The sequence below is a fragment of the Sphaeramia orbicularis genome, chromosome 5, assembly GCF_902148855.1.
Source record: "Sphaeramia orbicularis chromosome 5, fSphaOr1.1, whole genome shotgun sequence".
Classification (NCBI taxonomy): domain Eukaryota; kingdom Metazoa; phylum Chordata; class Actinopteri; order Kurtiformes; family Apogonidae; genus Sphaeramia; species Sphaeramia orbicularis.
In genome coordinates this window covers 31,045,563-31,060,229 of record NC_043961.1, presented here as the reverse complement: position 1 = coordinate 31,060,229, position 14,667 = coordinate 31,045,563, and the positions used below count along the sequence as shown (strand labels likewise).

The 14,667-nt window shown below is 39.5% G+C and overlaps 3 protein-coding genes across 3 annotated transcripts; 1 reads left to right on the top strand and 2 right to left on the bottom strand.

Annotated features, from left to right (window-relative positions):
- Nucleotides 1–177: 177 nt before the first annotated feature.
- Nucleotides 178–4,434, bottom strand: ssu72 (SSU72 homolog, RNA polymerase II CTD phosphatase). Its single transcript, XM_030133382.1, has 5 exons — nt 4,157–4,434; nt 3,335–3,478; nt 1,628–1,767; nt 1,374–1,492; nt 178–1,054 (listed from the first exon to the last, which is right to left on the bottom strand). Exons 1-5 carry the CDS (start codon nt 4,234–4,236, stop codon nt 953–955), a joined length of 585 nt encoding a protein of 194 aa, XP_029989242.1. The 5' UTR covers nt 4,237–4,434; the 3' UTR covers nt 178–952.
- A 1,371-nt stretch (nt 4,435–5,805) lies between these two features.
- On the bottom strand, nt 5,806–7,962 carry fndc10 (fibronectin type III domain containing 10). The gene is made up of 2 exons (XM_030133371.1): nt 7,832–7,962; nt 5,806–7,683 (listed from the first exon to the last, which is right to left on the bottom strand). Exon 2 carries the CDS (start codon nt 7,521–7,523, stop codon nt 6,471–6,473), a length of 1,053 nt encoding a protein of 350 aa, XP_029989231.1. The 5' UTR covers nt 7,524–7,683; nt 7,832–7,962; the 3' UTR covers nt 5,806–6,470.
- Nucleotides 7,963–10,063: 2,101 nt separating this feature from the next.
- On the top strand, nt 10,064–11,979 carry ora4 (olfactory receptor class A related 4). Its single transcript, XM_030134991.1, has 2 exons — nt 10,064–10,174; nt 10,960–11,979. The coding sequence occupies exons 1-2, from the start codon at nt 10,088–10,090 to the stop codon at nt 11,977–11,979; spliced, it is 1,107 nt and encodes a 368-aa protein (XP_029990851.1). The 5' UTR covers nt 10,064–10,087.
- Nucleotides 11,980–14,667: the final 2,688 nt, after the last annotated feature.

The following is a 14,667-nucleotide window of genomic DNA, read 5'->3' as shown; positions in this document are numbered from 1 at the left end:
TAGACTTGTAAAGTAGCCTAAAATGGAAATGTTAGGCTAAATAATAAATCTTTTTCAACAGCTAAACACACACAGCCAGGTCTATCATGTAAAGTTGACAGACATAACTGTATAATCCTCTTGGATCACTGTTACAGTATGCAGTATTAACATCACTCACAAATGAGTCTTGACATGTTTCTTTGGGACTTTTTCTTTACTAGATTCATATATACATACAGAAAATCAGGCACTCTGAGCTGAGCTTGCAAATAATTACAATGCTTCAATTCTTTACCATTTACAAAAGAAAATATGCCCTGAAAGATAACAAATCCATGTTTAAATATGAATTAAAACATTATATTGGAAACACGTTGGAGGAGAGCCTCAGAGAGGTGTATGTTTGGTTATTCATTAGTCCAGCCACTTTTAACTTAATCTTGACTAATCTATTACAGTCACACAAAAACAAGCATTCAGTTTAATTAATTCTCCTCCGTCTGATCCCCACAAACACATTTACACCATCTCTGGTCAGAAATAAAAATCTGACATATAAGCTCATGAATTACAATTATATATCATCTGCCGAAAAAAAAAAAAAGTCCATAATATTCCACACTAAACAAAACTGGGGAGATGTCAGCTGGGCTGTGGGTGTTATGGCTCTCCCTGAGGAGACATGGTTGAGTGATTTCACTGTACTGGGGTGGAGGGGGGACCTTGGCCTGACCTTGATCCGGAGGAAAAAGAGGCAGCGCTTGAGCAGCGAGTCCGTCCTCTGCTGGGAGGAAAAACCCATCATCACCAATATGTCAAACAGCAGCCATTTGTTAGGTCCTGACCCAAAGCTGTGTGTCTGTGCGAGTGTGTGTAGCTGTGCAGGCACACTGGGTAAAGTGTGTGTCCATATGTTGTTTGAATGATTGTAATTTGGGTCGGTGTTTATTGCAGAGTTTCTATTTGTGTATCAGTAGAAGCACACAGTGTGTAGAAAAGGCCTGTTGCTTTTGTCTTCAAACTCTTGTAGGAGCTCGTCGATTTCATTCTCCATGTCGTCAGTGTGCTGGATCTGCAGAGATGGAAAAAAGGAGGCATGATAAACACAGCCTGCCCACACACAGTGTTCATTTATAGCACTGACTGCAAATCAATCTCTGCACACCATTTAGTAGTCTATAGCCCTCTTATTTTTATATGGATTTTTTTATTGCTACTTAATCTCTGCCTCTCATTTCATACTGTTCTTTTAAGATTATACAGCTTTTAACAGTATATTGTTTTTCCAACATAATTTCACAGTAAACCACTAAATGCTATGAATAACTTAACAGTTACTGTGTTACCAGTGTAGAGAAAAGGGTTAGAGAACCATGCTAACAGACACTCACACATTGACACAGCTCACAGATGAGGAAGGCGCCCAGCGTGGCTTCCTCATGGTTATCCTGAATGTCTACATTGATGACGTGAACTGGCTGCAATGTCTCCTGCTCTCTGGAGTTCAAATCTAAGGAGCAAAAAATAATATGGGTGGGGGGGGGGCAAGTCAATTAGATGTGTTGTAGAAAAAGCACATTTTGAGTCTCATAGCTTCTGATTTAGAAACTACAGCCCCTCAGTGGTTAGTCATAAGAAGCCTCACCCTCCAGCACTTGGTCATAAACTCTTTCTTCACAGGTGATGACTAGGTCAAATTTATCCTTGCAGCTCTGAAAACGCTCCGGCTTCGACTTGATGCGCTTGTTGCGGTCCAGCATATGCAGAATGCCATTCTGTGTGTATCTGGAAAGTTGAAAGGTCAAGGAACACAACAGGAGCAGGAGGAATAACTCAAAGTAACAGTGACTAAACATCTATCAAAAGCTCTTTCGTTAATTTCAATTGGGATTTAAGAAGAGTCATGTTGATTTCTCAGAATAAGAATATTTTGTTTCCATTTGTGAGGATGCACTTCAGTGGAATCATGGGAAAATGGAAATACTCACTGAAGGCAGTAGTCACTTTGTAAAAGACAATCTACAACGCCATCTAGTGGTACCTGGACTACAGTTCATTAGTGGTCAGAAAAAAAGGAGGATGAGAAGAACAGCGTTTCAAACTACTTTGTGTCAACTTAAGTATTGAAATAGGAAACGGCATTAAGGGTGTACTATACTTAAACTTAAAAAATGCATACAATATGCAAGAATGCCACAAAAACATACATCTAAAGCATCTTTTTTGTAATCCATTAACGCACAATACAGTTGGCACCCCTTCATGTCAAAATGGTGAGAATAAGTGCAGAATTTATTGCCCTATATTCAGAGATTACACCAACTTAACCTTAAAAGGCTCTTTATGTGCAACATCCATAGACAGCTACGATTTGTCTAGTCTTAAATAAACCAATACACATTTCTGATAAAAAATCTGAATCATTAGTAGGAAAAAGGAGGTCAACATTAATGGTTTCTGTCAGTGGTGTTAATAAAGTGGAGCTCATTATCCCAAGTTTCTCGTCACTGCATTAATTTCAGGGCCGTTTTTAGTCTTTCATGACCTAGTATTTTTTGGTTGCACACAAACCCTAATGAGGATTAATTTTATCCACACTGAGCAAAAATCACCAACAAATTTACATTTTTTACTTTGGCCTATGAAACAAAATATTTGTGTTAAATGTAAAATTTTCATAAATAACTACCTAAACTAACCAGTTTAATTGCTTTTCAGTCTACGTTGGTCAAGGTTTACCATCTCCACTACAGAACAAGTTTTACTGTTGTGTCTCCATGAATTTTTAAGTACCATCCTTCTCCAATAGAAAAGGTGCAATAGATTAAGTTGAACACTGAACCACATGTGCAAAATTTGACTGAAGGACCAGTAATCACCAGTTTTGAGTTATCATAGGTAACCAGGTAAAGATGATTAAAAAAAAGACCAGCTCAGATCATTAAAATGCAAAATAGTTGTGTTTTTTTTTTTTTTTAAACAACTGAAACATATTGGGAAAAAAAAAACTTGCACAAGAGGAGCACTGGTTACAATTAAGTCCAAACACTTGATATTTCCTCATTAACAGAAGCATCTAAAATCATCTGAGTCTCAACAAAAACTTATCTTCACCACAGCTGCTGGACTTTGAAGGTTTAATATCAATACATTATGTCTGTTTCACATTTAAAACTCCCTGCATGCAATTTAGTGGATGTAGTTCCATCTGATGTTGCTGTGATGAAATCATACTCACTTGAAATTCCACAAAAAATAACTAATAAGATGCATTTGGGATGTGGCAACTTATCTACTTTCCTGTGTGTGTACATTGTGTATAAAAGATTGAAAATGAGTGAGAAGGGGATACAGTTCCTTGTCCTTGCGGACCAAGTCGTTGTACATCTGTTCATATGTTGTTTTGAAGTCGTACACATTTGGCTTATCCGGGGCAGGGCCAGGTAACTTCACATGAGACCCTGTCCCAAATGAACGCACATCAAATCCACGTTTACTGCAAAGAGAAGAGACAAAGGAAAAAATTACATTTGGTACTGAGCATACGAACATTATATACACGTAAATTCAGTAGACTTTTTATTTCTGCGGACCACCTGTGTGAAAGTCACTAACAAATCTCTTTATTTAGACAAACTTTAAATGCCTGTTCACATTTTATTCTCAATCCAGTCCTGTAGTTACGCAGCTCTTGCTGTAACATAACCTCTATTTGGAAATGAAAAGTGTCTGGCCAACACAAAGAGCTCACACTGACATTAGTTAAATTAACAAATCTAAAGATTAAATCCGTGAATGTTGAGTGAATGAGGAGCGTCCACTTGAAGGTCCTTCCTCCCGGAAATGCCCAGCAGAGGGCGCGCTTGTCAACATGTGAGGGAAAAACTACTAAGAATTTAAGAGATATTTTAAATCCCAAATTTGGTTCAAAGTAAAATCTATGTTGAGGTTATTTTTTAATAAGCCATAAACCTAAATCCCTTAAAGAAAGCTGCGTTTAACGTTCGCCACAGCTCCGGGACGACTCCGAGGTCCGGGTCCATTGTTAAACTGCGCTGAGGCCCGACGGGCTGTCACCATGTCGACTCAAGACGAGCCCAGAAACAGCTCGATACCCCACAGATTCTCAGTTTGTGGTCGTTTCCCCTCTGCTGTTGTCTCTTCTCGTCTTTACCTGAGGATATTGTGCGCTTCCATACTGCGGTTCTGGTTGCTCGAGCACACAACCGCTACACGCAGCGGGTGGCTCGGCATTGCGACTCCCCGGCTGAAACTACTCAATACAAGCTGTCAGAAGCTAACAGAGGTAGTTAGATAGATCCCTGTAACCTGAAATTAAAGCAATACAACCCCCTATTCCCGTTATTTAAGAAAACGTTTCGAGTATTAACACAAAGCGCTGGGCTCGTCCTCTATAAAAGCAGGAAGTTAAAATGGCGGCGCCTCGTCACTTGAATACGGCTTTATGAAGTGATGTAATTTGTGGGCGGAGCTTTCGGATTGTCACGCTGAAACTGTACATACGTAATCTGACGTCAATAAACAGACATGCGTTGAGAAATATGACATCTCCTGAAATGTGTAAACAAGTTGGAAAACTTTTTATACTTGGCCGCAAACACACTAACTCACCAACAATATACACCAACAGACAACTCTTTTAAACTTTACACATACACGGTTTTCCCGAGTAGCCATTTTACGACCCATACAAGACAAATAAAAAATCCAAGTGCGGAGAAACCAACCACAACGACTTTAATATTTTACAAAAATAGATCAGTAATAATGTCATATATAGTAAAGCTAGCAGGGGTCACTAACCCTGGTCCTCGAGAGCTACTACCCTGCATGTTTTAGATGTATCCCTCTTCCAACACACCTGAATCAAATGATAAGCCTATCATCAAGCTCTGTAGAAGCCTGATAACGACCCATCAGGTGTGCTGGAAGAGGGAAACATCTAAAACATGCAGGATAGTAGCTCTCGAGGACAAGAGTTGGTGACCCCTGCATAGTGAAAGAATAAAGCAATTTTCACCATCTGTTGGGATGAGTATACCTGTACAGAGTAGACCTGTGTGAATTTGTGACTGAGGCTACTATTTTACTATTTAATCTTAAATTTACACACAGCATCTTTATATTATAGATAACAATATTAACATCTTCAAACATAAAACACTATTCTACATACTCAATGACTATTATTTTCTGCACCCATATTATCCAGTGCATCCAGCAGATCAGCATTTAAAATTTAATATTTAACCGGGACACTGTTGTCAGTGTCATTTCACTACATTCCATTGTTGGAGTAATATTATTTGTTATAGCAAACATAAGAGCATTTTCCAAAGAAGCTTATATCACTGAATGTAGAGGCATTTCTTCTGGTAATCCAGTCAATATGAGTATTTTTTATATTCACACCCCTTGTGCTGTCATCATCATGTAACATCTTCAATGTTTCCACTCCTGTTATGGCCTGTATTTAAGTGTTTCTTCTTCATTACTGTGTTGTGTAATTCCTCTCTGCAGAAATGCTGAGCTATCTACTTCATCAGTTTTTTGATGTAGTGACCTGGATTTTTGACTTGTAGTTTATTCAGCAGTGGCCATTCTTCTTCCTATTCGAGTGTATGTATTTAAGTTTTTTTTGTTTTGTTTTGTGACAATCACTACTTTTTTTTTTTTTTTTACATTTTATGACAATGTTTTTCATTTTACATGCTGATTGTTGTCTACCTGTGCAATATTTCAGGTCCATGAATAGACTCACACACATTCCCTCATAGACACAGAAAAATAAAGAAAGCTGCAGAGTGTTAGAAATGACCTCAAAGGACTTTATTGAATCACAGCTGGACAAAAAGGCATTCTAACTCATGTTTGGCACAGTATTTGGAGATTGTACACAAGATTGTATTGCCCTTTACAGAGTGGTACAAATACATACTGTGTGCAGACCTAAAAGCAAAAACCAAGATGGAATGATTTTAGTCAAGTTGAAAATGTCACTGAGTTGTGTTTTATTCTCCTGGGTCTAAGATTGACAGGACTAGTGTGGACTCTTTCAGCGTAGGCTGCACAGTTAGCAGAAAAACTTATTTCTGATGGACTCAGAAAGCCATTTTTTTGTTGTATTGCTGTAAAAAATACTGCCAGTATAATGACTGACAGGCTGAATCACAGAAAACCTTGAAGAAAACCATAACAGTAAATAACTGTATAAGAAACAAAGGTTATTAGTACTTTTGGTTCAGTGCATCCTCGCAGAGGTAAGCAAGGCATTTTATATGCATTTCTTTCAGAGCGACACAAATTGTGCTTCAGTTTATTAGTAATGTGATGCGTATACCATATTTGTGGCTGATTGAAATGTTACTGACAATGAACAACTACAGTTGTGAGGTTAAAGATGGATATTATGGATGTTAAGTGTAGGCCTTCGTACATTTTTTTAGCAGTGCATCCTGGACTCAGAATCAGTGACGTGAGTGGGTGCGGTATGAGTATGTGTGCTGCGTCGTAGGGCTCATGATGTTTTCTGTGATATATGCAACCAGCAAGCAAATGATGACCAGCATCACACAAATGGCTCCCCCAACTGTTGTCATAGCAATCACAATATCCTGCATCCCAGATGGTGGCAGGGTAAACTCCACACAGTCCCGCCGGTCTGTGGTCTGAGCAGGACTATGGGTGGAGTGTTCCAGGGAGCGCAGGCAGAGGCGGTAAGGGATGTTTTCATGCAGCTCAGTCAGGAGAAAGTCCCTGCAGCCAGATGCAAGATGGACCCCGGCACACTCAAACTGAGTATAGCTCCCATTCCACCAGCAGCTCAACTCATAGCCTCCCCTTCTGTGGCGTCGGCTGCTGAAAACAGCCCTGGATTTTAGAGTTTCCACTCTTGTAGAATTTGTCTTGGGATCCCTACCATTCTTCTGACCAGCCACAGTCTCTTTTGTTGTGTTTTGTTCACTCATTGTGGATTCACCTTCATGGGTCCACTGTAACAGTACACTGCCATTGATAAGGATATTCGCCACCAGGCTCCCATAAGACACGACTGTCCTGCATTCTCCCTCTTGGCACTTGTACCCGAACAGTGTGTCCCGAAAGCAGAGCTGCCCTCCGATGCCTCCTTCAATTACTCGGTAGGCACACAGTGGTGACACCTCCTCCTCTGGGCTTAAGCTTGGAGTCCTGCCAGACCTTTTAGATATCACAGTAGTAATATTGCCTCTGCTGGTGTTGAAGGAAAAGCTATTCACATGGCCTGATGCCTCTTTTAGCTTTGGTGATGGCCTACTTGTAAGGCTCTGATTGCCATAGTTGAAAGTCAGTTTTTGCCAGTCTTGGGGCTTCCTGCTGCTCACCTGTGATGAGACTGTGGATGATAATGATGATAGTGATGATGATGATGATGATGAGGCTGAGCTGTTGCGATCTGATCGGACGGATGCAGCTGTCTGCTGTAATGTGCAGAGCAGGAGTGCCGATAAGGCGAGCAGTGATGGTGGTTGTTGCCTTTTCATCTCACTTTGAGTCGTCGAATAATCTTCACACACAGTGAATCAGAGGGGCTTCAGGAGGTCTGGTGTCTGCCATAAGATCAGGTCTACTTCACAGATCACGACGAAATCCAAGTGAAACAGGATAGCGCGTCCATAGGCGACAGAAGAAGTGGGTCTGCATCTGCGACAGAAATAACATTTAATCATGCGGGCATCCGAGGCAGTGTGACCTTGCACAGGATGAGCCGAACGCAGGATGAAGTTCACAAAACGTCAATGATTTCGCATGAAGCAGCGACGTTTCAGATGCATTTAGGTCAAACACTTACTTTTTTTTTTACGGTGGGACGACAGGACCCGGCTATCGTTCCATCAGATTCGCTTTCTTCTTCCTGTCTGGCTTGACGTAGAGGCTTTGATGCCTGCTGTGTGAGAGTGCACATGGAGAGGCGCGCGCCGCGGTGCTGTAGAGCGTGGGTGCGTGCGCAAAATATTTGTAGTCATGATCAGTCGGGTTGTGAGTCATCATCCCACACGGTGCTTCAGGTGTCTGCACAACAACAGTCACATGTACCACATCATCATGTAACAGGGTTCTACCGTCAGTGAGGTCTGGTAACGACAGGGAGCGACTCAGAACCATTTATCCACCAAAATAAACCCACTTTAACCCAGTTTTACAGCTGTGCATAGAAACAGTGCCCACAAAGTCTTAAAAGCAAAAGTTTTATCATCACTGCATCCTTTTAAGGAACGATCACATCTTACTTTTGGATGGTCAAGACATACAGCCTATACACGTGTTAATTACAACAGTGTTAATTTGTTCTTCATTTATTTATTCATCTACACATATAACAGTTTACCAAGTTTTAACACTGCAGGTGAGGCTATAGGATAAAAATGGCTTATAAATATGTCTCCGATTCGGTCATAAAGCACTTTCCATCATGTGCCATATAGCAAATAGAATATAAGAGTAAAGACTCAATAAAATAAATCAGTTTTTTTTTTTTTTTTTTTTAATTATTAAAGAACCGTGAAAACAGTTAAGAGCAGGTTGTGGCTACAACAAAATTGTAATAAAAACAGTAAAACTCAACAACACTCATATGCTGTAGAAAACAAGTAGGTCTTTAGCTTTGCTTCAAATACATCAACAGAACATGTCAGCTTGATGTCAAGAGGAATCCAGACACAGCATCTACTGACCTAAAATGTATACTAAGTTCTGAACCATTAATTGCACCATTACAGTTTAATGATTCAGGTAAAATGCAGTTCCACAGCATTTCAGTGGCATCAGATATGATCCATTTGGATGTTCAGAGTCTCTGTAGTGAATGCAGAAACACCATCATCTTCTGCAACATTAATTCATCAATAAAATCCACATAGTTTGACATATGCAGGGATTCTGCATGCTTGTTTTTAGACTCAGTTATTGATATATTTTGCTGCAGATGTAAATAACCCTCTTTAGACTTTAGTCTGAACATGTACATGGTCACTAAATTAAATACAGGAAATAGCAGCTTGTCACTGAAAAATGCGAAAGGCAGAGGATGACAGTATGATAAATGGTGATAAATTACTTAGGAAAGGTGAAATAGGGAGAAAAAAATATTTGGGAATTCCCACAGACGTAGCTCTTGGTCTTAATGGTTTAATCAGTGATGGGAATTTGATGGAAACATGTTTTGGACATTGAAATGCATTACAATATAATTCGTGAAGGATCAGTTTTGCTAATGGAAGATTAGACACTTGCTGCTCAGACCCTTTATCTCATGCACCTCATGTTTTCTTTTTCAACAGCTGTCTAATGAACTTCTCAGTACCAATAATATGAAAGCTTATTTATTATGACGAACTCTTGAATAAATAATCATGTTATACTAATATTATACTCTTAATTATATATTCATAAAATTAATAATTTTATGTGTAAAACTTTGGCTTGTGATCAAAATGCTTACTTTTCCCCTCACTTCTTAATTCAGTATATATTTAATTAAGAAATGCTTTGGTGAGATTCAAACTATTGCCTCGTCCCAAGAGAAAAATCACAGCAACTCGGTCAGCAATCAATTAGTACATCTGAGAGTGAAAAACGCTGCTTCAGTGGAACTCACTTATCACTAGCTTTCCCTGAAAGGTCACATGGGATATATTCACTAAATCTGTGTGATCGACAGCCAGGGAAACATTAGGTGAGCAGATCAGTGGTCCATTACAACATAAAGGTAAAAGATGGTTAGTCTGATTGATTTAATGGCACAGGCTGCAAATGAGCTCTGAGCCAAACCTAGTCATGAAACAGTGATGCATCTGCAGCTACTCAGCAATTCAGATTACATGGAAAATGCATGTAAGATATCAGAATAAATTGACCATGTGCATGCTCAGTGGAGATAATTTTGCTGAGATATGAGTTTGATACTTTAATTTGCGTGTGTGAATGCTCTTGTCTGCATATATACAACACTGAGAGCAGCAGTAACACAGAACAGATGCCTGTGAAGCAGCACATACTGGACAACAAGAAAAAAAGAAAACTATGTTGCCGGGCAGAGGATGATGTCATGTCAGAAGTCCTCACTATAGACGCTATATTGTTTGGACTCTTGGTCTTTTTTGGCATCCTGGGAAACATCTTGGTCATCCATGTGGTGAGAAAACACAGATGACTTATTTGTTTAGTGAGCTGATTTTATTGGGTAGGATGTGGTGCTGGGGGATATTCCAGATGAAGTGAAACGACGAGATGAAATTAATTTTATTCGTCTCCTGAGGGAAATTCGGTTGCCTTTTACCTCAGATAAAATAAAGACAATATAACTGTAAAAAGAACAGCGGTAGAAACATACAAATGATATAATATTGTAATAATGTTAACCGATAAAAGCTCAATGGAGGGGTATGTAGACTGTACTGAGAGTGGACTCCTATTCACTGTGCACTATACTGAGGTTTAGTAGCAAGTAGTTAATAGTTTTTGACATTTCTGTTTATTTGTAACTTGTGTTCTTGCTAAATTGCAGTTTTCACTGTAAATATTAATAAGTATGGTGAATAAATTCTTCTTCATGTGTTAATCAAAGTCTTTATTACATACATGATATAAATTACAATTTTTTAAATATTTTACATCATATGCACACCCAACAATAGAATAAGCTACAAAAATCAATAAAAGGTCATAGCATCAAAAAAGAATTTACAGAGACATTCTCTAAATATACTTGGTCTCTGCTGACTTAATTTAAGGAGCCATGCTTGAAAATTTTATCCACATTATGAACATAGAAACCAGAAGATGTCAAATATATTGGATATACTAATAGTCTGATCCTAAATGTACATTTCATGGAAGGTTAAACAAATACTGTGATATAAATTTTGGTCATACCACCCAGTACTAATCCTGAGTGTTCTGTCTTGCCTTCACCTTCAGGTGTTTCAGTCCGCCATTGAGAGTCCATCTCGACGATTACCTCCATCTGACACTATTTTGGTTCACTTGTCGGTGGCCAACCTGCTGACCTCACTTTTCCGCACGGTGCCCATCTTTGTGTCAGATTTGGGCTTGGATGTGTCTCTGTCTCCCGGCTGGTGTAGAGTCTTCATGCTGCTGTGGGTGTGGTGGCGAGCTGTGGGCTGTTGGGTGACATTAGCGCTCAGTGTCTTCCACTGCACAACTCTGAGGCGACGCCATGTGATGTTTGGACCTCTCGCACACCAGAAGGAGAGGCGGCGGGTCTGGATTGTTCTGGGTTTGGTGTGGGGGGCTAATCTGGCTTTTTCTATCCCGGCTCTCATCTACAGCACCCACGTTCATGGAAACGCCACCGTGGAGCTGATGGTGATCAGCTGCACCACCAGGCCTCTGCTGGGCTGTATTTGGGAATTCCCCTCTGAACAACAGGGCTCAGCCTTCGCCTCCACCTCTCTGGCTTTCAATGAGGTTCTCCCCCTGGTGCTGATGATATTCACAAACCTGGCCACACTGCACGCTCTGGCCAAGCACATCCGAGCTGTCACCTCAGGGGGAGAGTCAGGAGGAACCCACGGAGATCATGTGTCCACTGAGCGTAAGGCCGCTCATGTGATCATGTCTCTGGTATCGCTCTTTGTGGTCTGCTGGGCTCTACAGGTGGCTGCAGTGACCTACTACAACCATGATGGAGGACACCACGCTGAAGGGCTGCTTACTGTGGCCCACTTCTCTGCCTCGCTGTTTGTAGGATTCAGTCCCATGGTGGTGGCCCTGGGACACAGCAAGTTGAGGAGGAGAATCGTGGGAATGATTATTAAATGTTGGCAAGAGGAAACTGCAGTTGCACTTAAGTCCTCAAAAGCAAAAGCAGAGAAGGGCAAACAAACTGTTTTTGCTGCTGAGAAAGGGAAACAAGTCATAAAAGTGGAAGAGAAAGTTACAAACAAACAAATGACCAGTAAAAAAGGTGACTGTTGATGCTTTGATAAAACAGTATAAGACATTAATGCATCTGTCAGTTGAATGTAGAGCTACACTTTTGTTCTTAGTGAGTTGTTGCTTTGTGTAATTTAAGCAAAAAGAGTAACAACTTTCTTTGTGCTGTCATTTCTTTTCAGCTGTGAATATAAGATTCTCAGATTTCTTTAAAAGATCCAGTTTATGTACTGTATCCATCTCAGCTGTTAACCAAAGAAGAAATGTGATTTGTTAAGACGAAATTAGAATGAAGTACACATTTAAAAACTATGGACTCTGTTAAATATCTATACTATTTTTGTTTTAAAATGCATTGTAAAACTTCTAAGCAGGTTGTCTGCAGTGTTAAAGTACTAAATAATTCAAATAACTAAATTATGTGGAAATATCCAACAAGCAAATCTAGATACATTTACAACAGTCAAAGACTATTATGTTAAATAGAGATTTAGCCAAAACATTTAATAGCATTACGGGTGACAAAAAAGAATGTATGAAAGGATTCATCACGGAAACCTTTAATACATATGTGAATCACATGATCCATCACAGTGAGAATCACTGTTGGGAGCTGATGCAGGGAAATATATTTATTAAAAATATGTTGTATATTGTAGATTAACAGTAAATATGTACTGCAAATGTAATATTTTTTATTAAACATAATGAAATAAATCTCCATGATATTGTGTTTATTTCTTTTTGGCAGTTAAATAAAGATTATATTATAAGTTTGATCTTCATTCAGATTTCTCGGTTGATTTGCCTAAATGTTATATTTCCTGCTTATATTCCCTGATTATGTGTAAAAATTAAAATCAAAAATCAACAGAAAATTAGTCTTGGGAAATCATCCTAAAAAGTTGTGAATCATCTTTGGTAAAAAAGGAATTGGATGTGTTACTTGAGCTTATAGTTTTCCAAAATCCCACTGAATGACATTGAAGGAGTCCATCTTTACATACTGTCTGTAGTTGGTGCCTATAAAAACTTACTGAGCAATTCACCCTCCATAACAGCAGGTGGTGCTATAAGTTAAATGGCAATCAGATAGCTAGCTAGCTAGCTAGCTAGATAGGTACTTTATTGATCCTGAGGGAAATTCAAGAATCAGGAGTCTTCAGCCAAAATCAGCTTCAATGACTCCTATCTTTGGGGCATTTTGTTGCATGTCTTTCGCCTGGGGGCGGGGTTATGTTCTATGTGTTAAGCAGTGGCGATTTCTCATAGACTGCAAGGGAGGCCCAGCTTCCCCTAAAATTACGAAAATTAAATGGTTAAATATGTTCGGTTGTGTTGACATTTTATTGACTACAAATGTGTTAGAACACGTTCATTTTAAAGATGAGTTTGTTCAAATCAGCTTTATCACAAATCAACGGACGCGATGTTGTTCACTTCTCATCCATTCCCGTTGCGCTGTTTTTTCAATCGATCTCTGCTCAGTGCATTTGTCCGTAGACTGCGGGCATCTATGGGCTTCAATGGGACTGAGTGGAACAGTTTTTTTCATTGCCTCAAAACTGGACGGTAATTGGATAAATGCCACGATGTTGTCCCGCCCCCGGACGCCGGGCGTCTCTGGGGGTGAATGGAGCTGTGGGCGGAGCTCGGCCGGGCTGGACACCAGAATCCCACGTGCTGATTGGAGGATCAGTCGAAAGGCTGAATCCCTTTTGATTGACAGCTAGTTTCAGATCTACTCCTTCACTGACACAGTTCAATTTAATACCGTCGTGCATTCTGCTGTGAAACCAAGAGAGAAACTACTATGAAATTACTAGTTCATTTCTTGCACCGTAAATAAAACACACTCATACTTCCTTGTTTCAATTTAACATAATTTCAGCATTTTCTTGTTTCAGTTACGTAATTCAATCATTTTTTGTTCGAGTATAATATCATTTTGTAGATAGTTAAATCAATCATACTGTTGGCTAGGTCGGAGTGAAAGGAGCATCTCTAGTTTAAAAAGGCTGAAGTCTTACACCCACAACACAATGGGCCAAGGCAGTCTAAGCAGAGAGGACACTGGTCCAGTCCCTGGAAAAGATGCCTACTTGGTACGATAAGGTCACTGATCATTTTCTTAAAAAGGAACGGAGGGCTGAATGTATGTTTAAATAACTTGACTTTTTTTTTTTGTTTGTTTTGTTTTGATGTAAGCCAACAATGAGCTTCCCCTGTCTGAAAGACGAGCAGCCGCTACTGGTGTTAAGGTTAGAGCTAGGGTTAGGGGATAATCGGATTATATCAAACATATCAGTGGCATAGGACGTAACACCGCCCCCAGGCAAAATGCCCCAAAAAATAGGAGTCACAACTAATGTACTTCATCTTAGGTTTATTTTCACATGCCATGTTGTTACTGTTTGATCTTTAATTTCATACTTGTTAAGCTCATTTAGATAAGTAAATAAATACATATATAAATAATTTTTTAAAAAATATGATAGGACTCAAATGCAGTAATGAGTTATAGTTATGTGTTAAAATGGTCCAAAACATAACACAGGTAACTATGGAGCCCCTTTGGTGACATGTGAAAAAAAAAAAAAAAAACTGTGGCCACAAGTTATGTGTGGCCATGATATCAGTAACTCATGGCTCTAGTTACTACTAAGGCACGACACAAGACAATTCACCTACAATATTGCTGTATAGCGTAGCACACTGATTTGTTGGTCT